This window comes from Brassica napus, unplaced genomic scaffold (genome assembly GCF_020379485.1).
Source record: "Brassica napus cultivar Da-Ae unplaced genomic scaffold, Da-Ae ScsIHWf_153;HRSCAF=280, whole genome shotgun sequence".
Taxonomy (NCBI): Eukaryota; Viridiplantae; Streptophyta; class Magnoliopsida; order Brassicales; family Brassicaceae; genus Brassica; species Brassica napus.
In genome coordinates, this window is record NW_026014957.1 from 40303 (window position 1) to 64546 (window position 24244).

A 24244-nucleotide genomic window follows, 5' to 3' on the forward strand; every position below is an offset into this window, starting at 1 on the left:
TGCTTAATAACTAAATGCAAATACAATAAGATAAATATATAATAAGAAGTGGCAAATACATAAGGTTTAAACAACTAATTAATTATAACATGTAAATTATAAAATTATTGTATTTGAAATAGTTATATAAATATTTAAGTATATGATTAACATTAAAAATATATACCACTTATGTTCTAAAATAATAATTTATGTATAGAAAAGTGAAAACAAACACCCGTACGGTTGCACGGGTCAAAATCTAGTTTTTTTCTTACAACTACTATAGGACCTACTTTATGGTGATTTCAGGTGAGGATAACCAAACGGTTAATGATGTGAAAACGTTAACTGGGCTCAGTAGTCAAAAGTAATTTGCAAAATGTCAACTTGTTGACCTCCCTAACGATGCCATTTTCCAATTTTTTTTTCCTTTGGTTTCGCCTCACTTTTGCATTCAAAGAAACGTAATCACAGACACAGTAAGTGGTTTGAAATGAAATGATTGTCTTTGTAAAAGTTAAACCTAAAAACCGGTAATTTGACCATGGTAGTCAAAAGTAACTGCCTAAAGTCAATATCTTTGATAGCAGGTATGGCACCGTTTTTTGCTTTCTTTCCCCACTTGCACTTTCGAAGAACAATTTGTTTATGCATGCATCATAGGTGCTGTGATGATGATTCTTAACAAAGAAAATGGGATTGTGGACTGTAATTTAATAGACAGACTTGGAGGACTTGTAATATAATAAACCTCGAACTCAATCTGGGCCCTAATTCAAAGCCTTTGATAAAGCGATGCATATTAGGGATCTTCATCTTCTTGACACTACAGTTTTCAAATATAACACGAGGTTTGATGTATCAATGTTTTAAATTAGCATAAAATCGTTTTCAATAATTAAAAGGGAATACTCGAATCATTTTATAGTGGAAGTAGCAATGTTTTTGTTTGGCAATTTTTTTTTTTAATAAAAAGGTTTAAAACCGTGAACTGTGCATGGTGGATGATGCCAAGAGAAGAGATCTCACAGCAGAATTTTGCTGGACAACACAAGAAACAGGTATCAGTAAACAAGAATACAAGTTTCTACCATTCGCAACACTTCAAATCAACACAATAATAACACAAGGTTCTCTCCATAGCAGCATGACACATCAGATTTTTAAATGTCTGAGAGATTGACATGTCATTAACTGAAAAAGTTGTAAAGCCAATGAAAATATTTTGTTTCTCCAGGTCATATTTGTTTTGTCTTGTGCTTATAGAAAATCTTAAGGACGTCGGGGATTTTGACAGTCGCCGCCTCCAAATCATACGCCGCCTTTGTACAACTTCTTAGCTTGGTTTATCAATTTTCTAGATTCCCAATCTCGACAGCTCCGACTCCAAATCATACGCCGACTCGAAGATAACGTAAACCCCCTTGCTCTCAACGAAGCTTGGCGTGGATCTCGACAAAAACGATGGAAGCTCCGATTTCCAGACCTGGGTTGTACACGACAGAAGAAAAAGCCGTCCTTTAGAGACTTCCTCTGTCGAAAGCTCTGATTGTAGAGATTCCTTTAAAGTACCCATCGTTTATAGATTAAGAAAGTTTGGCCCTTGATCTTGATTTTAGGATATAAGTGTATTGCTGGAAGTTGCTTTCATCATTCATCATTGATGATCGGGATCGAGTATACCGTAGAGTGAAAGGCGTGTTTGTACAGTTTCACCTCTCCCGGAGATCCAATGTACCCGACAAGGGCTGTTCGTCATGCAGCCTGGGACGCTTTGGATTCCCTCTTTCCGGTGAGTATTTTGATTACAAGATCCGACGCGAGAAACATATCATCTAAGACTTTAGATCACAAAATATGGACATGCTTGGCTTATGACATTGTAATATTGCGTTGCAGGTGAGGCGTTACCCGAGGCATCTCATCAGTCTATTTTTCAGGCTGCTGTATCCATGGTACTGGCCATCATCGTGCTGGAACTTTGTGGTTTCTTGCATTAAGGTGGTACTCTATTCCATCGTAAGGCTCATCTTTTCACGCCAAGAAAAGCCAAGGCAGAGCTGAATAGCTTCTACATATGATTGAAGCTCGCTGCAGGAATCCAATCCTTGTGTATAGAATGTGGTTTTGATCACAATGAGGCACACCAAGAGAACTTTACATAAGCCTCTCTGGTCACTTTCCTATCCTCAGTAACCTTATAACTCATATTACAAATTGTATTGTCATGACTGGACACAACTTTTCGAGTGAATACATACATAAAAAGTAGCGCACACATGCTTTGCTATAATGTTCCAAGCTTAGTACAAATAAAGCAAAGTTGCAGTAATCTGCAGGAAGCATGAAAAGGTTCTGTTGTAACAAGCAAAGCTTCGAAAATAATTATATTTTTATAAATCATGACTAAATTCAGGGAATGATGCTTTAATAAATAATCATCATCAAACAAAAGTAAAACAGTGACGAATAAAACGTTAAAGAAAATAATTATATTTTACAAAACTAATAAGAAAAAGTGATAGTGGAATAAAATGGGAAGGCTATGTGATGAGAGCAGGTTTATTGGGGTCCCTTAAAGAAGGGTTGTTAAGCATAATTACAATTAAAATAAAGAAGAAAAAGAAGAAAAGAGGAGGGACGTACCTTATTTAAGCAAAGGAAGGGACGTTGCTTCCACTACTTCTTCATCTTTTGTTTGTCTTTCTCTCTCTGACCCCACTTAAGAGACATTTAAGAATTTTACCATTGAACATGCTCTGAGCTCCTCTCTTATTTCTATTTAATATATAGTAAAAAACAGTGACAAATAAAACGTGATAGTGCAATAAAACGTGACAGAAAGAAAAAAACCATGCCAAAAAACTGACGAGCCTTTATCTTATTTCTATTACTTATTTAATAATATAAACCTATCATTTGATCAAAAAAAATATATATAAATGTTGTATTACGTCCGTATAGATAATATCTATTAATACAACTATAGAATATTTAATACATCTATTTCAAACACTTTTTGTTCACAACCTTAGCCTAATGATTCTAAATAGTTTGGAATTGAGGAATGAGACAAACGGAACGAGAAGAAGAAAAAATGAACGAAAGAACACATTGAAAAAATATAAAGACAAAGAAAATTTATAAACTCATAGACAATATTGAGTTTTAGCTTGATCAATGATAATTCAGTTGTATCTATCTATGAACTCAATTTCCATCTTAAGCATACACCTTATCATCAAAAACAGTTACCAAACTAAAAATGTTTTAATAAATTATCAGCATAAAACAAAATCCGCGGCGTAGCGCGGATACTAACCTAGTAATATGCAATTAGGTATTACTGATTTACTGTATAAAATACTGATTATTCCCTCGTTCTAGATCACTACAAAATCACAAAAAGACGAATCGTACAACAAAACGAATCGATTCTGGTCCCAAAGAAAGAATTAACAAGTGTAGAATCATTAAACTGCCGATTCGCTTAACACTAGAATGCCACTTGTCTTTAAACAAAGCAGTTGTTTTGATTTAACATAAATCATCCCTGATCTACTTACATTGGGAGATATCTATTAGCATAATATTTTTGAAACATAATCATGATCTGATTTATAAAGAAAACTAGAGATTGACCCGCACGCCCGTGCGGGTGTTAATTTTTACTTTCTTATAAATCGATATTTTATTTTTATGATTAGTATTATATATTTTATATGTATCATAATATAATTAATTGCATAAATACTTTTAGATTTCTATACATCATAATCGAACCTGAATCAAATAGAGTAATATGATTACTTTTGGTTATTTGGTTATTTTTAGTTTAATTTGAATTCAACATACCCGAATTGAATCGGTTAATATTCTTACTTTTCATACAAATATCCGTACCGGCGTCAAATACATTAGTTTTTGGATATTTGTAGGTTTGTATATATCAAGACTGAATTCATCTGGACCCGATTCGAAACACACATGAAAATTTATAATACCGAAATGAAGTCTAGTTTCAAAACTCAAAAAGCATGATAACCCACAGAAATAACTCGTAGCTGAATAGTTATCCGAATGTCCATGTCTAACCGATACATAAGTAAATAAAAAAAATTGTTAACCATTTTGAATTCTTATCACAAATAGAGTGGTTTCATTCAAATATGTCGAATTATTATAGTTAATATGTAAATAATCCTGACAAAATATTATAGTAAATATAATTAATGAGATAGTTAAAAAGTGAGAAAATGAATGTAAAAGATAAAATAAAAAAATTGAAAACAAATAAGTTTTGTTTTTCATGTCACTATTATATATCATATATATGTCATCATATAATTAATCATATTTTATATGTACCATAATATAAGTAATCATATAATTAATATTATTTTATACATACCATCATATAAATAATCACATATATTATATTTATAAACTTAATATGAAATATAAAAACCATAATTTAAGTTGGTGTTTTTAATTAAGTTATGTATTGTATTTTTCTTATATATAGTGAAAATATTTTTTAAATGGTTATTGGAAAATATTTTAGTAAATTTTCTTAAAATATATATATATATATATATATATATATATTTGAATCAATTATTTATATAAATTAATTTTAAATTATTATTTTGATTTGAATTTTGTATAGAAATAATTAAAATTGAGAAAAATGAATGTAAAAGATAAAATAAAAATTGAAAACAAATAAATTTTGTTTTGTACTTCTGTAATAAATGATATTAACTTATTTAGTAAATATAATAGATGAAGGGTTAGAATTGATTAACAATATAATAAAAATCTTTTAAAAAATCAATTAAGATAAGCAAGTATTATTTTCTACTGCTATCCATGTTTCCAAACAATTCTCATTTATACTACTATCCATGTTTCCAAACAATTCTCATTTATACTATTATCCAAGTTTCCAAACAACTCTCAAATGTACTTCAGTTTTAATAATATAGATTTGAATTTTGTATAGAAATAATTAAAATTGAGAAAAATGAATGTAAAAGATAAAATAAAAATTGAAAACAAATAAATTTTGTTTTGTACTTCTGTAATAAATGATATTAACTTATTTAGTAAATATAATAGATGAAGGGTTAGAATTGATTAACAATATAATAAAAATCTTTTAAAAAATCAATTAAGATAAGCAAGTATTATTTTCTACTGGTATCCATGTTTCCAAACAATTCTCATTTATACTACTATCCATGTTTCCAAACAATTCTCATTTATACTATTATCCAAGTTTCCAAACAACTCTCAAATGTACTTCAGTTTTAATAATATAGATGATTACTAAAAAGAGTAATACATTTTTTATGTCAATTATCTTCGACTATTTTTTACAGTGTACTACTATATTTAAAAAACATTTTAACGTGACATTTATTTGCAAAATACTTATAAATGGATCTATAGTTATGCCTTTTTTCTTCAAAATTTCAATGCTAGTTTCCATGCTGCATAATTAATACACTTATAAATGGATCTATAGTTGTGCCTTCTTTCCTTCAAAGTTTCGACGCTTTTTAATTATGTCAGAAAATTATCAATACTATTAAAAGGGAAGAAGTCCTAAAAAAATCTACTTATGTAAGGTTATTGGACTTTTTTTTTAAAACTACAAATTAAACTAAATATATCTAAACTATTAATATGTCATATTTTTTTTTATTTTTCTCTTATATCTTATTGTTAATTATCTTATTTTTGTGGAACCATTATTTTCAAAAAATATCCTAATAATAATACCTACTATCTAGGATTAATATTTTGAATCGTTACTAAATTAGTGATTTCATACCTTACGATTTCAAATATGATAAAACACTACTTTATTAAACAAAGTTGACATATCCACTTCGATTCATGCATAAAAGCCCATCGAACTGGTATATGCAAATCATGCATTGCTCTTTTCTTCCACCTACAAATAATAAACACGAACAACCAACTTTAGAGCTGCAATATTAAAATGTTATTAGTAATCATTTGAATTGTCATTACAAAATTAAACAATACTTTTAGTATACACAAATCAGTAGAAAAAAGTTTTAGCCACATATGTTATTATTTAACATATAATTACTCAAAATTATAGTATAACAATGTACTACAATAATATGATTATAACCCATTATGATCATATATATCGAATTTGACCATATGATATATCATTTTTTAAGAAATTAAATTAATTTATTTGAGACCACGGGTTTGTTTTTTTTAACTTTGTTAGATTCAAATCATTTTTTTATAAAAACTACTTCAAATAATAGTGGGCTCTTGGAGTTTTTACCGGATTATATCAGATTTTTAATTAACTTTTTTTTTTAAATCCGAACCAGATTATATATTGGGTACCGGGTATACTGTTTGATCAAGGCTCCGAATCGGATAGGAAAACGCTTCTTAAAATTCAAACATCATAACAAAAAACTCTTAAATTATTTTTTCTAATAAAATTTTATAAATTCATGCAATTTTACCAAAATTGTCAACAAAAAAAAGATATTCGTGCTTTGAAAACGGGTCAAAAAAGTAGTACATTTGAAATTGAATATAGATAAAAATAGTATATATTGATGGTTATAATTATGATACAAATATGTAACAATAGAAACTAATTTTCAATTTAAAATAAGCAACTCATATCGTTACTACATTTCAATATTGAAAACACATTGTTCTTCAATATAGAATATATATATACTATTAAATCACACATATAATCTTTAAATCTACTTCGAATAAATACCACACTTTAATTTTTTTGAAAAACATAAATTTGTAAGATTTGAAACAAAAGATAAAAGTAGTTTTTCAATTAATATTGAATCAATAGATGAAAAACAAACTCGCACTTTTAAGTGCGGATCAAAATCTCGTTGTTAGTTATTTGCCAATATTGCCAGAAAATTATGTCATTTCAGAAAATAAATACCTCAAAAATTCCATTCCGACAACAAAAGTAGCCGCCACTACAACCAATACAAATTTACCTGGAAAGTAATAAAAGCTATTTGAACCGCAAAATTTAGCATTTTCATGGAGTCTCCTTTGATGTGACTTCGTTTGTCCTTTATATGCCTCGTTATCTGTAAGTTCAGATATTTGCTAATGCGTTAAGCTCAAGCCATCCACAAAAACAAATTATTAGCAGCAGATAAGTCGAAAGCATCCCTCTTTGCTTCTTCTTCTTCGGATAAAAAGGTCAGTTTCTTTGGTTCTCGTGTTTAATTTTAATTTTTTTTTAAATCTTATTTCGAAAAGAGAAAGGATTTCTTAATCGCAAATCACTGCCCACGAGAGATGTTTAAAGCTGTATCAGCATTAACGTTTCGTAAAGATGAAGAAAGTACTAATTTTACTCTGTTTTCGTTCTGTTCAGCTCTTTGTTTACTTATATTAAGCTCAGTTGACTCATTAGCTCTGCTTACAGGACTCCAAAATCAATACCAAAAATAGCGTTGAAGCTCTTAGGAAGGCGCTGACTGGGTCTTGAGAGATGGGTTTGTGTTAAACTCGTGGGGTTTAAGTCAAAAGATTCAAAATTCAAATGGAGCCTCCAAAAGGATTCCTTGCTTCTTTGGTGCATTTCTTAGTGTTCCTTCCTTATTTCACTGCATTGCTGTTTCTGGGTGTCATCAAAGGTATGACCTTTATAGTTCTTTATAACATTGCTTCCATGTTTCACACTTTATCTCCTTCATTCTTCTATTGGGTGGCACTAAAGGTCTGAACTTTCAATGGATCTCTACCCCTTTAAGCCTAGTTTTCAGTTTGTTCAGACAAAGTGGTTTTAACTCACGTTGACTTCATTACATGGATGTTGACTTTAGTGATTGTTCTTCATACTGTAAACTATAGAGCTAATTTGAGTGTCTGAAAGTTTAAGAAGTCAAGCATTTTGATTCTGTTTAGGCTCATTTGCACTTATCAAATTCATTATAATGTAACAATGCTTTCTTTGTTGCTTAGGTATCGTTCTGTGTCCACTGGTATGCTTCGTTATGACTATAGGCAACTCTGCGATCATACTAACTCTTTTGCCTATTCACATCGTTTGGACATTCTACTCAATAACGAGGTAACTAACTCCTCTCCTGAAAACATTCCATTTTCCTTTTTTCTCTCTCTCTCGGCGTTGAAGACTCTTTGTTTGATTCTTCTCAGTGCCAAACAATTAGGACCGATCTTGAAGCTCTTTATATGCCTATGTCTACCTGCCGCCATCATTCTCTGGCCAATTCTTGGTGTCTTAGCAAGTGTTCTTGGAGGAGCTTTATATGGTTTTCTCTCCCCAATCTTCGCTACCTTTGATGCCGTTGGCGAGGGCAAGCCTTCCCCTCTTCTCCATTGCTTTTATGATGGAACTTGGAGCACCGTCAAGCGCAGCTTCATTGTTGTCCGTGACTTCAAAGACGTGTGCTTTCACTCCTACTTCTCATTTATGGATGAGATTAGAAAATGTAGTCCGGATCAGAACTATCATGAGATAAGGTATATGTTTATGCTCGTTCTTGAGTTCTAACGTATCTTTCAATAGAGCTTACTAGGCCTGGTCTTCGGGTTCGAGTCGGTTCCATTCAGGTCTAGTCATTTGGAACCTACCAACTACGTACGCTAAGCGGGTTTGGGTCGGTTCAAATCTATAATTAATATACCTGTAATTTGCGGGTCTCGTAGTCGATCCATATCGGTTTGGGTATTTAAAATCGGGAAAACTCAAAGTACCCAAAAACCATCAAAATTTAGCTGAAATTTATATCATATTTATATAAAAATTTGCAAAATAACCAAAAAAACTATTAATAATTAAACATTTTTAAACTCTATATTTAACATTTAAAGTTTTTCATTACTTATAAATGTTACAAAATAATAAAAAAAATTTCAAACAAATTCAAATATAGAAAATAGAACACATAAAGTCATAATCTTCGATATTCATGTTTTTAAGTTGGGTATAAATCGATTCTTATATGGTCGCGGTTCTTTTCGGATTCACATCTATTCGGATCAGCTTTTTTCGGTTCGGTTCTTTTGGGTAGAGGAATTTTCGATTCAACTAGAAACTTGTAAATTTTCGAGTCGGTTCCGGTTCGAATTTTCCGGGTAAAGTGCCCAGCTTACTTTATGTCTGCAATTTTATTTGCAGGCTACTTCAACTTCCAGGTGCATTGATAGCTTCAGCACTCGGGATTCTTGTTGCTTTCCCTGTGATCTCACTCGTAGCCTTATGCAAAAGCCCTTACATGCTCTTCAAAGGTTGGCACCGTCTGTTTCACGACCTCATTGGACGGGAAGGTCCATTCCTGGAGACAATGTGTGTCCCCATAGCAGGCCTAGCAATCTTACTTTGGCCTTTGGCCGTCGCGGGAGCAGTTCTTGGTTCATCGGTCTCTAGCATCTTCCTCGGTGCTTATGCAGGAGTAGTCTCATATCAAGAATCATCTTTTTACTATGGACTATGCTTTGTGGTCGCGTCTGTGTCCATTTACGACGAGTATAGCACTGATATACTTGACATGAATGAAGGATCTTGCTTCCCAAGGCCTAAGTATCGAAAAAAAGAAGCCGAACCAACACCTTTTTCAGGTCCTATACCAAGACAAGGCTCTGTCAAGAACATGGCTTCAACAAGAGTAGGGTCAGTGAGAGTCCCTATGATTGATGTTAAGCCTCTTGACGTAAGCACATGCATATTATATCACAAACCCAAATAGCAAAATAAAGACTTTTTTGAGTTTTGATGATGGGTGTTGAAACCTTGCAGCTTTTGGATGGTCTCTTTGTGGAGTGTAGGAAGTTTGGAGACGTTTTGGCGAGTAAAGGACTGATAAACTCAAAAGATATCGAAGAGGCGAGGTCTAGTAACGGCAGCCAAGTGATCAGCGTTGGCTTACCAGCTTACGCATTTCTTTATGAGATTCTACGCTCTGTCAAAGCCAATACTTCCGGCTTGTTGCTCAGTAAAGTCTCAACCTTTTCTTTGTTTTCTTGAATCATCAACGAGGATTGAACTAGTGACACAATGTTTGTGTGTTAGGTGACGGTGTAACTGAACTAACTACCAAGAACAGACCAAAAGATGCTTTCTTTGATTGGTTTCTGAATCCGTTTTTGATACTAAAGGAGCAAATGAAAGCTACGAACTTAACTGATGAAGAGGAAGAGTATCTCGGAAGGTTGGTGTTGCTGTATGGAGACTCAGAGAGGCTAAAGAACTCGTATGCTGATTCATCTTCTCCTCTTCTCACCGAGCGTAAAAGAGCTGAGCTTGACGCCTTTGCTCGCAGGTAATGTCTAAAAGTTTCTATATTTATATATAAAGAGAGGCTAAAGTTTCTATTTTTGAACCTTTTTTTGTGTGTGTTTGTTAGGATTCAAGGGCTAACGAAAACGGTGTCAAGGTATCCAACATACCGTAGACATTTTGTGGAATTAGTGAAGAAACTATCGGATGATTTGGAGGTCCAGGACCGTGACGGTTCAGAAATTATAAGAGAAGCGCCTGGTCCGGTTAAGATATTTTCTAGGATATTCAGTCAAAGATCGTTCAGAAGGAAAGAGAGTATCAATGGATCCGACCAAGAATCAAGGAAGGGTGTCTCAAGGATGGTAGATATCGTTTGATCAATGGACACTGGGACGTGTGGATAATGTTATAATGATTTGGATTGTTTTTGATTTGTAGAAGAGTACTGTTATGAAACAGATGAGTATATGTCTTCGGTCAAGAAACTGTAATTTTGAAAAAAAGTTCCCTAGCGAATGCCTCTCATCTGTAAATCATGGGACATGTTTCCCCAACTATCAATCAATTCCAACCAACCAACCATGAATTTCTCGTCTTTTTTATTTGTTTTTGCAGTACTTTGCACATGCAAAATGTTCTCATGTTTTGAAATAACAAGTTCATGCATGGTGAAAAAAAAATAGAAGTTTTTTGTAGATGGAACTGTGGTTGCTATCAAGGAGGTCTCCATGGCTAGGCTTAGTAAGAAGTTGTAAGATAGTCTCATGTCGGAGATTTTCATCTTGAGGAAGATCAATCACCCCAACATCATCCGCAGAAGGTATAGGCTGATGATAGTTTTTGTACTGTAAATGTTCATTGTTTAGTATGGGAATGACCCTTGTTGAATTCAGATGCTAAGCATTTTCTTGAACTCCATAGACCATGTAGGAGGAGGGTGATGATTTTGTATTGGGAATTGTAAATGCTCTGAGTGTGAATGGGTTTGATTGCTAAAGGATGGTTTTCTGTTTTGTGACATTTGATGATGTAGGAACCAGGGAAAAGAGCATCAAAGCATTGTTAATGAATTATGTTCATCAGACACTTGCTTCTTTCTTTCACTACGGTGTCCACTCTCTTTCATATGGCAAGTTAGTTTATATGATTGATTTGCAAATTATTGTGTGCAATGTGTATAATATGACTATCTGTGAAGCTATACAGGTAAAAAATGATTCATTTATAGCTCGTGCTTGTTCATTGCGGATGAGAAAAAAGCAACAGAAAATTGATTTGTGTGTTTTCTATGATGATATCAAAACAGAGGATTGGGAATGGGTTGGATCTTACCTCAAAGGAAGACTCAGCCAACTGAAAGAGAAGCATGAAAGTAAACCTCTATGTCTCTTATCTCTCACAAGTCACATGCTCTCTCTCGTTTATAACATTATGTTTATGGATATGGTTTCGTCTCTAATGTAGTTGTTATATTAATTTAAATGAAAGGTTTGTTGGTTAGTTTTGAGTTTTCTCTACTTTTAAATTTTATAAAATCCAATAATTTGTAAGTTTTGTAAAATTTAAATTTAATAATTCAACTTTAAATTTATTTTTAAAATTTTTTAAGAACTTCAAAAGGGTTCTGCTATTGGACCATAACAAATTTAATTACATTGCAAGAGATTCTAAAGTTCACCGATTACAAAATTTATAATTAAACTAGTTTTTCCTTTTTTTTTTGGGTAAAAATGTTAAGATAATTAAACTAGTTATTAGAATTCATCATGGGTTCTTACCATTGGAGATGGTCTTACCAAGTAATTCAAGCCAAAAAAATGAATTTTTTTTTGAATTAATATTAAATTTATTCACGAAAAAAACCTTTTTACAGAGAGCGAAGTTTATGCATCTATCTTATTAAAACTCAAGTACAAAATTGGAGTGTTTGGAGACTTGAATAGGACTATTAAAAAATTTGGAGTGTTTGGAAACATGGATTGCAGTCTTTTAAAAAAAAATTATTTTTGTTTGAAAACAAGGATAGTAATATTAAAAAAAAAAATAATGGGCTTATGTTTTTTAAAAAAATTGAAAGTTATTTAGGCCACTTTTAAAATATACCAAAATGGGTCAATCTAATTGCCTAAATTTTTTTTTCTAAACTAACCATAAAACAAAATTTAAACTTTATACACATATTTCAAATCAAAATAATAATTCAAATTTGATTTATATCAAAAATTGATTCAAAAAAAAAAATATATATATATATATATATATATTCAAAAATGGATTTTTACTAAACTATTTTTCAATAACCATTATAGAAAATATTGTCAATATATATAATAAAAATATAATACAAAGCCCAATTTGAAATACCAACTCAAATTATGGTTTTTATATTTCATATTAAGTTTTAAAAGTATAATCTATGTAATTATTTATATGATGGTATGTATAAAATACTATTAATTATATGATTACTTATATGATGGTACATATAAAATACGATTAATTATATGATGATAAAATACGATATATAATAATGACTAGGGATGGGCTTTTGGGTACCCATACGGGTTTGGTTCTGATCGGTTTGTATTTCGGGTTTTCGGGGTCAAAGATTTCAGCCTTATTAGAATGTTTCTAAATTTTGGTTTGAGTTCGATTTGGATCTTTGCGGGTTTGGTTTGGGTTTGGATAACTAATTTAAATTATTTTTAAAGTCTTAAATCATTATATATTTTAAATTTCTCAAAATGTATAAATAAAATAATATATTACGTATAAATTTGAATAACATATGTCATAATACTTAAGCTTAACATATCAATTGGCTTGATTTAAAATTTTGGATACGGAATCAATAATTATTTTAAGTATTTTTGGTGATTTGAGTATACTTTAACTATTTCAGATATTTACTTTTGACTATCTATATATATTTTCAAGTATTTAAACCAATTTAAAAGTATCATTTTGATGTTTTATATACGTTAAATCTTAAAATAATTAATATATATAAGTATATAAATCTATTTTTAGATAAATTCAGATACTCAAATACTTCGGTTTGGATCAGATTCGGTTCTCTAAATAACAATTTTTTGAATAATTAGAATATTTAATCAATTTATGTTCGGGTTTGGTACTATATTTTTGGATCGGTATCGGTTATGTTTCTCGAATTCATTTTTCCAAATCCTAATAATTACATGAAAAACAAATATCAACATATTTTTCAAAATATACACCCGCGCGCCTGCGCGGATCAAAATCTAGTGGTGATTATTTTTCTTGACGCCTTTTTCGTATGCTGATTCATCTTCTCCTCTTTTCACCGAGCGTAAAAGAGCTGAGCTTGACGCCTTTGCTCGCAGGTAATGTCTAAAAGTTTCTATATCTACTAATAATAGCAATCCCAATTAATTCTAAAGGTTATGAATCTTATTTATGTTGAAAAGTCATGACTATTGAAAAGTTGTGACCATTAATATAAGTATCCTTTTAAACTTGAAAAGTTGTGACTATTCACATAAGTATATTTTCAAAATAACTATCTTTTCTAATTAATTCCAAAGGTTGTGAATCTCTATAAAATTGAAAGGTTGTGTTTCCAACATGCAACTCTAAAAAATGGAGTATTTTTCATGTGTCTTTTCATCTAAAATGATATTAAAAATCCCAAAAAATGTCTTTGTACAATTATTTGTTTGATTAAAAAATCGTGTATTAGTTAGAGTAAAGAGTCATTTTTTTCCATTGTAAAAGTAAAATAGATTTTTAGAATAGCTAAGGTGTCTTTCTATAATGAAGTTGTTTTTTGAAATGATCTACCTATATAAAATTTATTTTTAAATTTTTTTAAGATGTCTTTTTATAATTAAACTGTTTTAAAATGATGTGTTTATTCAAAATGTGTTGTAATAGTATTATGTTAAAATAACTACTTTTAAATTGAAAAGTTACGACTATTCATATGAGTATTATTACAAAAATAAATAACCTTTAAATTGAAAAGATGTGACTACTTAAATTGAGAAGTTGTGACTATTCATATAAGTACCACTTCAAAATAACTACCTTTAAATTGAAAAGATGTGACTATTCAAATAGATATTTGAAAATCTATAAATGGTCTATGTCCATACTTTTCTCAAAGTAAAAATTTGTCCTTACAGTTTTACAAATTTTTAGAAAAAAACAAATGATAATATGTAGGATCAATCATTCATGTCTCGATAGCAAAAATAATTCTAAACAAGACAATAAAATTATTATTTTTTCTTTTTTTCTTTCTCTTTCTTTCTTATAAAACTGTATTTATGATTACGTATGTTCCATCAATACATGATTCATGTCCTATAATTTCATACACTCAGATTATATGAGAAAATTGTTACATCCATTTTAATGACTGTTCATGATACATGTTTAGGGTCGACATAATCAAACGTTTGCAAATTGATGATTTGCATGCATTTAGGAATTCTGATGTTGGATTAGAAAGTAAAGAATCATGTTCCTTAAACGTTGGACATTACATTCATAAACCATCTATATAAGCATGACATCTGGAAATGTTGCATTATGGCATTTTGTTGTAGACCTGGAAATATTGTTTTTTTTTGTTAGTTTAAGGTTTTGTAAATTTTGACACACAGACGAACATGTGCAATGGTTGAATAAGTGCTTGAAATTTGTTTTTCTTTTGTTCTCGAATTTTATTAATAGTAGTCATGCCTGAGTGATTGTTTTGCTTTACAAATAAAAATTGTTTTACAAGGAGTACATGCATGCATATTAAGATTCTGAGGAATGAAAAATGTTTTGCATCGGTTTAATTACTCTAAAACTTTTTTTGACGGTTATAATTTTGTTGGTGAAAAGTCACAATTAATAATGTGAAAAGCTACTAGATATATTTTCTTTTATGAAAAGACACCATTTAAATTGTTCAAAAGTGACAAATAAAAGACTGGTAATTAGTTTCTTAATTATTTGATAAACAATTATGGGGTAGGAAAGAATTCGATGATTAATTATATGGTTAATTGTTTCATATAGTTTTACGAATCCATGTAGTTATATAATATTAATAAGGAGAAAATCCATAATTCTTGGGTAGTTCAAAATATGTAAAGATATAAGTTATCCCTAAAAATTGTATTAGTTTAAAAGAAATTATAAAAATATTTAAGGATTTATTCTTTCATAGTAATTTGTTTTTTCATTCTAAAAATGCAATGGTTTATACAAAATTATTAAAATATGTAAAGATGTTTTTTCACTATAAAAATTACATAAATTTTGAAGAGGTTTTAAAATAGTCTAAAAATGTAACTTTTCATTCTAAACTTGTAAAAATTTTAATGATTTTTCTTTTAGTTCTTTTTCATATCTATTTATTATATGTTTTCAAAAATCTTTCAAATTATCTAAAAAATTCTGAGGTAATTCGTTTTGTTGAGTAACTAATTATTTATAATATTATATAAAATATAAGGTTTTAAATTAAATTTTATGGATTATAATATCCTCTTTTGTGTGATTTTTTTAATTATGATTTGGTTTCAATAAAATATTCGAATCTATTTTGCAATATTTTTTATTAGTAGATAAGTATCAAAAAAATGTAAAACAAGAACATTTTTTTATATGTGCACTTTTCCATTTATACATGAATTTGATATATGTATTATTAATTTAGTAAATCTCTAATTACACTTAAATAGAGAATGATTGTTGGAAATTTAAGTAAATATTTGTAATCATTTAAGTTAACTATTTCAATTTTCTGGATAAACAGTTGAAACTAATTAAATGAAACCATTGCAATATCTAGTGATGAACCATTGTAATTGTTAGTGGTGGTAGTATTTGGTGATGAATCATTACAGTTTTTGGGGAATGCTATACCAATATATGATTCTTCGAAAGCAGTTAATTCTTTAGTAAAGTATAATTCACAAAAATACAAATAATAAAAAAGAAGAAGAATGCATGTGTAATTTACCAAGAACAACATGTTGGACATGATTCTTACAGTTGCTATGCAATCTTGTTTTGACTATACATATATTCTTACATGGTTTCAAATAAATTATGAGTATCCTACTCATCCTTATAAATTATCTTATCAGTTTAGTAAATTATTATGTTTAAATGCGTTTGCTTTTAATTAGTTTTAAATATATTAAATTGCATTTCAAATTTCAAATAAATTACAAAAATAATAATAAGATATATATATATATATATATTAATTGCTATGTACATATTTATAGTTTCTAAATTTGTAAAACAAATATAATTTTAGTGCATATATATAAATAAACATAGACAGGTGCAATCTATATTGTTAGTTGAAAACAAAAATAAACAGTTAAAAATATTAGTTATAAAGTATGATATATATATATATATATATAATTTTATAAAATGAGTTCGCGTGCGACATCGCACGGGTTCCTTACCTAGTTTATATATAAAGAGAGGCTAAAGTTTCTATTTTTGAACTTTTTGGGGTTTGTTAGGATTCAAGGGCTAACGAAAACGGTGTCAAGGTATCCAACATACCGTAGACATTTTGTGGAATTAGTGAAGAAACTATCGGATGATTTGGAGGTCCAGGACCGTGACGGTTCAGAAACTATAAGAGAAGCGCCTGGTCCGGTTAAGATATTTTCTAGGATATTCAGTCATAGATCGTTCAGAAGGAAAGAGAGTATCAATGGATCCGACCAAGAATCTCGGAATGGTGTCTCAAGGATGGTAGATATCGTTTGATCAATGGGACGTGTGGATAATGTTATAATGATTTGGATTGTTTTGATTTGTAGAAGAGTACTGTTATGAAACAAAGTATATGTCTTCGGTCAAGAACCTGTAATTTTGAAAAGTTCCCTAGTAAATGCCTCTCATCTGTAAATCATGTGACATGTTTTCCCAACTCTCAATCAATTCCAACCAACCATGAATTTCTCGTCTTTTTTAATTTGTTTTTGCAGTACTTTGCACATGCAAAATGTTCTCATGTTTTGAAATAAGAAGTTCATACATGGTGAAAAAACAGAAGTTTTTTTTTTGGTAAGATGTTAAAAGTAGTTTACCAAGTAATTCAAGCCAATTTTTTTTTTTTGAATTAGTATTAAATTTATTCAAGAAAAAAACCTTTTTACAGAGAGCGAAGTTTATGCATGGTGATTATTTTTCTTGCAGATGTGACGGTGTTTCTCACTTTCTAAACGGGACGGGCTTCCTCTTGCCGGCTCCTCTTTTATTCAGTAGGTAAAGGCATCCAATAAAATAATACCACGTGTTAGATAACACTCTCCTCGAGACGAGCACGCGCCTTTTGGAAATTTTCCAGTGCTGTGACGGCCACGATTGACCTAAGTTAGTATCTATAACGAACGGTCACAATGTCTCAAAGAGTTACTTGTACAAAAGATCTACGGCTCTTATACGTAGATGAAGCTGAGCCTCACATCTACAAATACGCACACGTAGGTGATCTTGCTAATTTTGTGTTTATTATAAATTAATTATTTTCCGAAAAATATAAATACTCAAATTAATATTCAGCCATCTTCAATCTCCCGTGAAAATGGCGTCCGGCTTGATCGGAAAATTGGTTAGAACCAATCCGTCGCGATTAACCACCGCGGCGAGGCTAATCCCGTCGCGATGCACAGCCTCCGCACCACAACCGGAATCAAAACCTTCGTCTAACGGCGGCAAACCATCGAACCTGAAGACGTTCCAGATCTACCGATGGAACCCCGACAACCCCAGCAAGCCCGAGCTCCAAGACTACCAGATCGATCTCAAGGACTGCGGCCCGATGGTCCTCGACGCCCTAATCAAGATCAAGAACGAGACGGATCCCTCCCTCACGTTCCGCCGCTCGTGCCGAGAAGGGATCTGCGGCTCGTGCGCGATGAACATCGACGGGTGCAACGGCCTCGCGTGCCTGACGAAGATCGAGGAGGGGGCGAAGGAGACGACGACGATCACTCCCTTGCCGCATATGTTTGTGATAAAGGATCTGGTGGTGGACATGACGAATTTTTATAATCAGTATAAGAGTATCGAGCCGTGGCTGAAGAGGAAGAGTCCGGCGTCGGATGAGCATGGGAAGGAGATTCTGCAGAGTAAGAAGGATAGGGCGAAGCTTGATGGGATGTATGAGTGTATTTTGTGTGCTTGTTGTAGCACGTCGTGTCCTAGTTATTGGTGGAACCCTGAGTCTTATCTTGGCCCTGCTGCTTTGCTGCATGCTAACAGGTAATGATTAGAGATTGGTAGTGTTGATGGCTTGTGAATAATGGATATAGAAATGAATTGCGAATGATAGGACTTAGGACCTGCTTTGAGAATTTGAATGGATGGTTGGGAAGATTCGTGTATACATAACTTGTTGTTAGCTGCATTGATTCGACTTGTATCTAATTGTAGGAACCGCATGTTCAATGTTTTGGTTTAGGAAGTTGGTTTTGATTGAGTTAGTAGATAAAGTTTTGATCTTTCGATGTGTTTGTAACACTATTCAAGTTGAATTTTTAGGGGAATAGGTTGCATGTTGTAGGAATAGGAACCTGTTTTTTAGAATGTGCATGGAGGGTTGGGAAGATTCGTGTATATATATCTTGTTGTTAGCTGCATTGATTCGACTTGTATCTAATTGTAGAAACAGTATGTTCAATGTTTTGGTTTGGGAAGTTGTTTTTTTTATCGAGTCAGTAGATAAAGTTTTGATTTTTCGATGTGTTTGTAACACTATTCAAGTTTCTTTTTTATGGGAATAGGTTGCATGTTGTAGGAATAGGAACCTGTTTTTTAGAATGTGCATGGAGGGTTGGGAAGATTCGTGTATATATATCTTGTTGTTAGCTGTATTGGTTGGACTTGTGTTGTGGTGCTTGAATTAGTGTTTCCAGTCTAGCTAATTGTAGAAATATTATGTTCCGTGTTTTGGTTTGGGAAGATGATTTTGATTGAGTTAGTAGATAAAGTTTTGATCTTTCAATGTGTTTTAACACTATTCAAGTTGGCTTTTTATGGGAATAGGCTGCATAATGTAGGACTAGGAACCTGTTTTCAGACAGAATTTGCATGGATGGTTGAGAGTTCGTGTATACAACATATCTTGTTGTTAGCTGCATTGATTCGACTTGTGTTGTGTGGTTCTTCACTTTTGTTTTGCTGCTTGAATTGGTGTTTCCAATCTAATTGTAGAAACAGTATGTTCAATGTTTTGGTTTGGTCAGCTGTTTTCAGTCGAGCCAGTAGATAAAGTTTTGATCTTTCAATGGGAAGATTCGTGTACGCATATGACATATCTTGTTGTTAGCCGCATTGACTCGGCTTGTGTGGTTCTTCATTTCTGTTTTGCTGCTTGAATTGGTGTTTTAGCAATCGGATTGTGGAAACAGTATATTCAATGTTTTTTGGTTGGGGAAGCTAATTATAATCGAGGTAGTAGATAAAGTTTTGATCTTTCGATGTGTGTTGTAACAAGATACTTGTTTTCACATGTGCAGGTGGATAAGCGACAGTCGTGATGAGTATACTAAGGAAAGACTTGAGGCTATTGACGATGAGTTCAAGCTTTACCGTTGCCATACGATCTTGAATTGTGCCCGTGCATGTCCAAAGGGTTTGAACCCAGGCAAACAGATCGCGCATATCAAGCAACTTCAGCGTTGAACTGCTTTTTGAAGTGTTGTGCGGTCACTGAAGCTAATAATCTTCACAGTCTTGGATTTTCAATTCATTTTTTGTATTGTTGTTGCCACACCTGAAAGAAACTCTTTTGGCAAGTCTTCCCAAGTAGATGAGCTTTGTGGTTGTATCTTGCTGAAAAATCTCTCGAGTAATAAAACTGAAGAAAACTTAAACCTCATCTACTCTTTTGTGTTCCACCTGCAGTGTTTTATAAAATATACATGAACACAACGTGGTAAGATTAACATAACCACAAGTACTGGCACAAACAAGAAAAGATACATTGACAACATTTGCTCTGTTATTCATATCTTTTGGTCACGGACATAACAGCGACAAAGAAGATGGTGGGTCTCGCGATAATGATGAAATTTTTTGTATGATGTGCGGGTTATGATGGAACATGTGTTGGATGATTTGATGAAGAAGATGGTTGGTGTTTGGTCTGAAAAGGAAAGAAACGATGATGCCCTCTTTCACGTGGCTCAGCTTTTTCTTTTGGGAATGTAATATAATTGTTTATAGAGACGCTTGTTTATTTTATCTTTCACGTAAAGTTGATATTGATACCTTTATTATTATTATCAAACAAGAGCCAAGTTCAAAGAACAAGATTGAGATCATATCAAGAAACTGGACTTGTTCTTCATCACATAGTACATGAAACAAAAGAAGCTACTTCCAGTTTTTTTTTCCTATTGTACTCGAGTCTCTCTTCTTAAACTGGTGAAAAAAGAGCATACTCGTTGACATGACATCTACGTAATAACGAAATTGTTTGTGTTTTAATCACTAAGTAGTAGCTTGATCGAACGATCTGAGTTTTTGAAAACCCTAAGATCGATCTCTTTTATTCTTCCATGTGCCATGTGCAGACTTTGTGTGTAGTGTCTTGGTTCCCCCCCAAAGAGTTTCTTCAACGTTATTTTCTTTAGCCTTTCTTTAAGATTCTCTTCTTACAGTCTTGGGCTTGAAACAAAGACATAGAAACTGCTTCTTCTGTTTCTTCGTCTCCCTCTTTCCCTGCCCAACACGCAACAGATAATATGAGAGTCATCTTGATGTGACCATGTGATTTCAATTGAAGAAAGATCTTACCTTCTTCCTGCTATGATTCTGATCTCGAGTTTTAGCATTACCCCTGAAACAGCTGGAGGTAAAACAAAAAGAAACAACCATAATCAAAAACAGTAACAAAACCAATACTAACAAAGAGAGAGTCTGACTTACTTCAAGAAACTGAATTTCTTGCGGTGAACCGGTTTCTCTTCATTCTTCTCTGAGATTTGAGTTATCGGTCTTTCGCTGTATTTTAAAAAACAATCAGTAAAGAGTGACAAAGATTAGTGTTACATAGAGAGAAACAACAAACCTTGTTTTCTCTGGTGTAGTAGCAACCTCCGTCCTTGTCTCTATAGGTTTAGGAGGAGGGATTGTTTTCTCCAGAGACAATCTAAACACCGGTCTGTTCTTGGTCATCGATCTCCTTGTTTTCTCCTCTTTCAACAACTCTTCATCTTGCTCCTTCTCCTCCTCCTTGTCATCACACTCACTTTTCTCTTTTACTACTTCCATTTCATCATCCACGGCATCAACAAGAACGTCGTCGTTTTGAATACTTTTCCTCTCGGTGGTTGATTCTTCCTCCGGTAACAAACTCAACGGAGGCTGCGTCTCCAAAGCCTGAAGCAAGACTTCAGCTGGCGTCACGGTAGGTTGCTCTTCCGTTGCAGCTTTCTTGGCTTCGGCTATTCTCTTGTAATGAGCTTCGAAGAAGGCTTTCTTCTGAGCGACGGAGCCAGGACGAGAGTACTTCTCTGCTTCTTCCACATACTTCTTGTGCGAAAACGTTGACCACTTGCCCCACTCAAGATTCTCTGTCATGAACTTCCCAAACGAGATTGATTGGTTAAGCGCATGGTTCGTGTGATCCTGCAAACAAAACAAAACAAAAAACTCACATCAAAATCACAAAGTTGGAAACTTTTCAGTTGAATCTAATGAAGAAACTAATCGTTTGCTTCCTCTCTCTCTCTCTAGAATCCAAAGTTGGAAACTTTCAGTTGAATCTATCTGCTACTTTCTCTCTCTCTCTAGAATGAAACTTTTCATATTTGGTTTCTTAGAGACTCCATTAACAACAAACCCAGAAGCTTCCTTTGTTCAATATCGATAAAGGTTGAAACTTTCTTGGTGGGTATTCATGAAAAGCTTATAAAACAGAGCCCAGTTTCCGTTGGGATATTTTCCGGGAAAATTTCCCAAAAAAAAAACAGAGCTTTTTAAAAATAGAAAGGAATCAATAAATTGGAGAAGAAGAGACTAACCTCATGAGAATCGGTACGGGTAATAGGAGCTGCGAAGGAATATGAATGAGCTAGAACTGCAGATTCACCCATTTTTTAGCTTCAAGACAAAACCCAGAAGAAAATAAAGGTTTTCTATTTTTCTGGGGGAAAGTGTTTTTTTGCTTCGTCGTCAATAAAACGTCTCTTGAAATTCAAAATTTGAAAGGGGAGAAATGTTTTATCTCTCTCTCTCTCTCTGTATGTATGTCGTTGAAAGGGATTCTCTCAAGCTGAGGTGGGGAGAAGATCTCAAGAATATTATTTAGATCTGGGTCCCACCAACAATTTGAAGATAAAATCAAAACATAAATTAATGTTTCAATTTTTTTAGGTTTTGTTATTTTTTGAGGATAGGAAATTAAAAAGGATTATAGAATTATAAAAAAAACTTGGAAGAAATGATTTTTTTGTTTTGATGTGGTCGTTGAAATGAACTGGTTGAGAATTGAAGCAAAAGGAAAATAAAATGTTTAGTTTTTTTTTTAATTTTCTTTTTCTCTTGTGATAAAAGGAAAAAAACTGTTAATTCCAGAAACTTGGTCTTCTTCCTGGCAACCGATTTATGAGTCCTTTAAAATTTACATGTTCCTATTTATTAATTCTATTCCTGGAATGTTTTAATTAAAAAGTAACAAAAATAAAATCAAATGGATTTAAATCTAAGATTTCCTGTTTACATGTAAAATGAACGTTACTTTGCAAGATATTATTTTCACCATTCAGTTTCTTTTCCTTCTCTTTACCTACCCTCCATAAAATACAATTTCACCACCATCTAATTTGCGTTTAATATGTTATCGCAACTTTAGTTTTGTCTTAGACTTTGTAGCAACACCCTTTCGTAACAGTTTGGAACGATACAAGAATGATATATCGTGATTGTCTACATTTCTTGATAGTATTAAAATGCTTTGGACTAAGCGATTAAAAATGTTGGTTTCCAAGAAGATTTATTTTTCAACAAACCATGTATCCAATCGAGATACAAAGATGAAGAGTCAACTAGTGCTAATAATAGTAGTTTAACAATGTATTGAAAAGGTAAACAAGTTTGCTAATTAAACAGCACCAAAAAAGTGAATGTAAGTAAGCAAATCATATTGTGAAATTTGCATTTTTCACAGAGGTCTTCGAGTTCTATTAGATTCGAAGTTACTTCCCCTAAAAACATTTTAATTGTATATAGTTTCGTTGGTGGTAATAAAAGTAGATGAAGTAGGAGGTATCAACGTTGGTGTGTACAACCGTTTTAGAATATTTTGTAACACCAAAAAGACAGCTTTAGATTGCAAGTAATCTCTAACATGGTAGTTAGTACGATACATTACGCTTCAACCATCACAGAAAGCAACACTATTCCAGACCGGTTATATAGAGCTGTTTTATTTTGCATTCGTTTTAACGTTTAGCGATTAATGATTACAACTGCCTTTGTTTTTTCAGTTATTAATTTAAGTTTCAATGATATCTACACATTTCAGTCGCTATAAAATAAAGTAGTTATGTCTTAGAGCTTGATTGGTTTCCCCGCTACCACCCGCAAACGCAGCTTTTGCGGTTGGTAGCGGTTGACAGCGTTTCGAAACAATCATACAAACCGCTACAAATCACTTCAAACCGCTCCGAACCTCTTAAATTCAAAAGCTGGTTCCAGCTAGCGTTTGCGGTTGCGGGCGGTTGCGGGAGGATATTTTTTTTTTTTTTTAAAAAAACCATATAAATACAAAAATAAAAATATTTAATAAATTTTTTAAAATGAAATTATAAAAATACTAAAATATATCTATTATATTTTAATTAATATTATAAAATTTTAAAATAAAAATATTTTCTATAATCTTAAAAATTTTAAACTATAACTTTGAAAATATAATTTACATATTTATTATAATATTATGATTTT

The 24244-nt window shown here is 32.1% G+C and overlaps 3 protein-coding genes and 1 long non-coding RNA gene across 5 annotated transcripts; 3 read left to right on the forward strand and 1 right to left on the reverse strand.

Moving 5' to 3' along the window:
• Positions 1–241: 241 nt before the first annotated feature.
• On the forward strand, positions 242–2275 carry LOC125597785. Its single transcript, XR_007331954.1, has 2 exons — positions 242–1774; positions 1882–2275. It is a non-coding gene; the product is annotated as an uncharacterized LOC125597785 (long non-coding RNA).
• A 4758-nt stretch (positions 2276–7033) lies between these two features.
• LOC106401849 (uncharacterized membrane protein At3g27390-like) lies at positions 7034–10790 on the forward strand. 2 transcript variants are annotated; one of them, XM_013842458.3, is made up of 8 exons: positions 7034–7230; positions 7460–7670; positions 7999–8107; positions 8194–8520; positions 9179–9710; positions 9797–9992; positions 10070–10319; positions 10404–10790. In XM_013842458.3, the coding sequence occupies exons 2-8, from the start codon at positions 7577–7579 to the stop codon at positions 10654–10656; spliced, it is 1761 nt and encodes a 586-aa protein (XP_013697912.2). In that variant the 5' UTR covers positions 7034–7230; positions 7460–7576; the 3' UTR covers positions 10657–10790. The 2 variants fall into 2 exon arrangements, with proteins under 2 accessions (XP_013697912.2, XP_013697921.2); XM_013842467.3 differs by having other exon boundaries at positions 7173–7375.
• A 7017-nt stretch (positions 10791–17807) lies between these two features.
• Positions 17808–20171, forward strand: LOC125597776 (succinate dehydrogenase [ubiquinone] iron-sulfur subunit 1, mitochondrial-like). The gene is made up of 2 exons (XM_048772305.1): positions 17808–18553; positions 19810–20171. The coding sequence occupies exons 1-2, from the start codon at positions 17874–17876 to the stop codon at positions 19973–19975; spliced, it is 846 nt and encodes a 281-aa protein (XP_048628262.1). The 5' UTR covers positions 17808–17873; the 3' UTR covers positions 19976–20171.
• Positions 20172–20593: 422 nt separating this feature from the next.
• Positions 20594–22579, reverse strand: LOC125597777 (protein WVD2-like 7). Its single transcript, XM_048772306.1, has 5 exons — positions 22321–22579; positions 21366–21925; positions 21224–21298; positions 21092–21143; positions 20594–21016 (listed from the first exon to the last, which is right to left on the reverse strand). The coding sequence occupies exons 1-5, from the start codon at positions 22390–22392 to the stop codon at positions 20936–20938; spliced, it is 840 nt and encodes a 279-aa protein (XP_048628263.1). The 5' UTR covers positions 22393–22579; the 3' UTR covers positions 20594–20935.
• Between the last annotated feature and the right edge of the window lie 1665 nt (positions 22580–24244).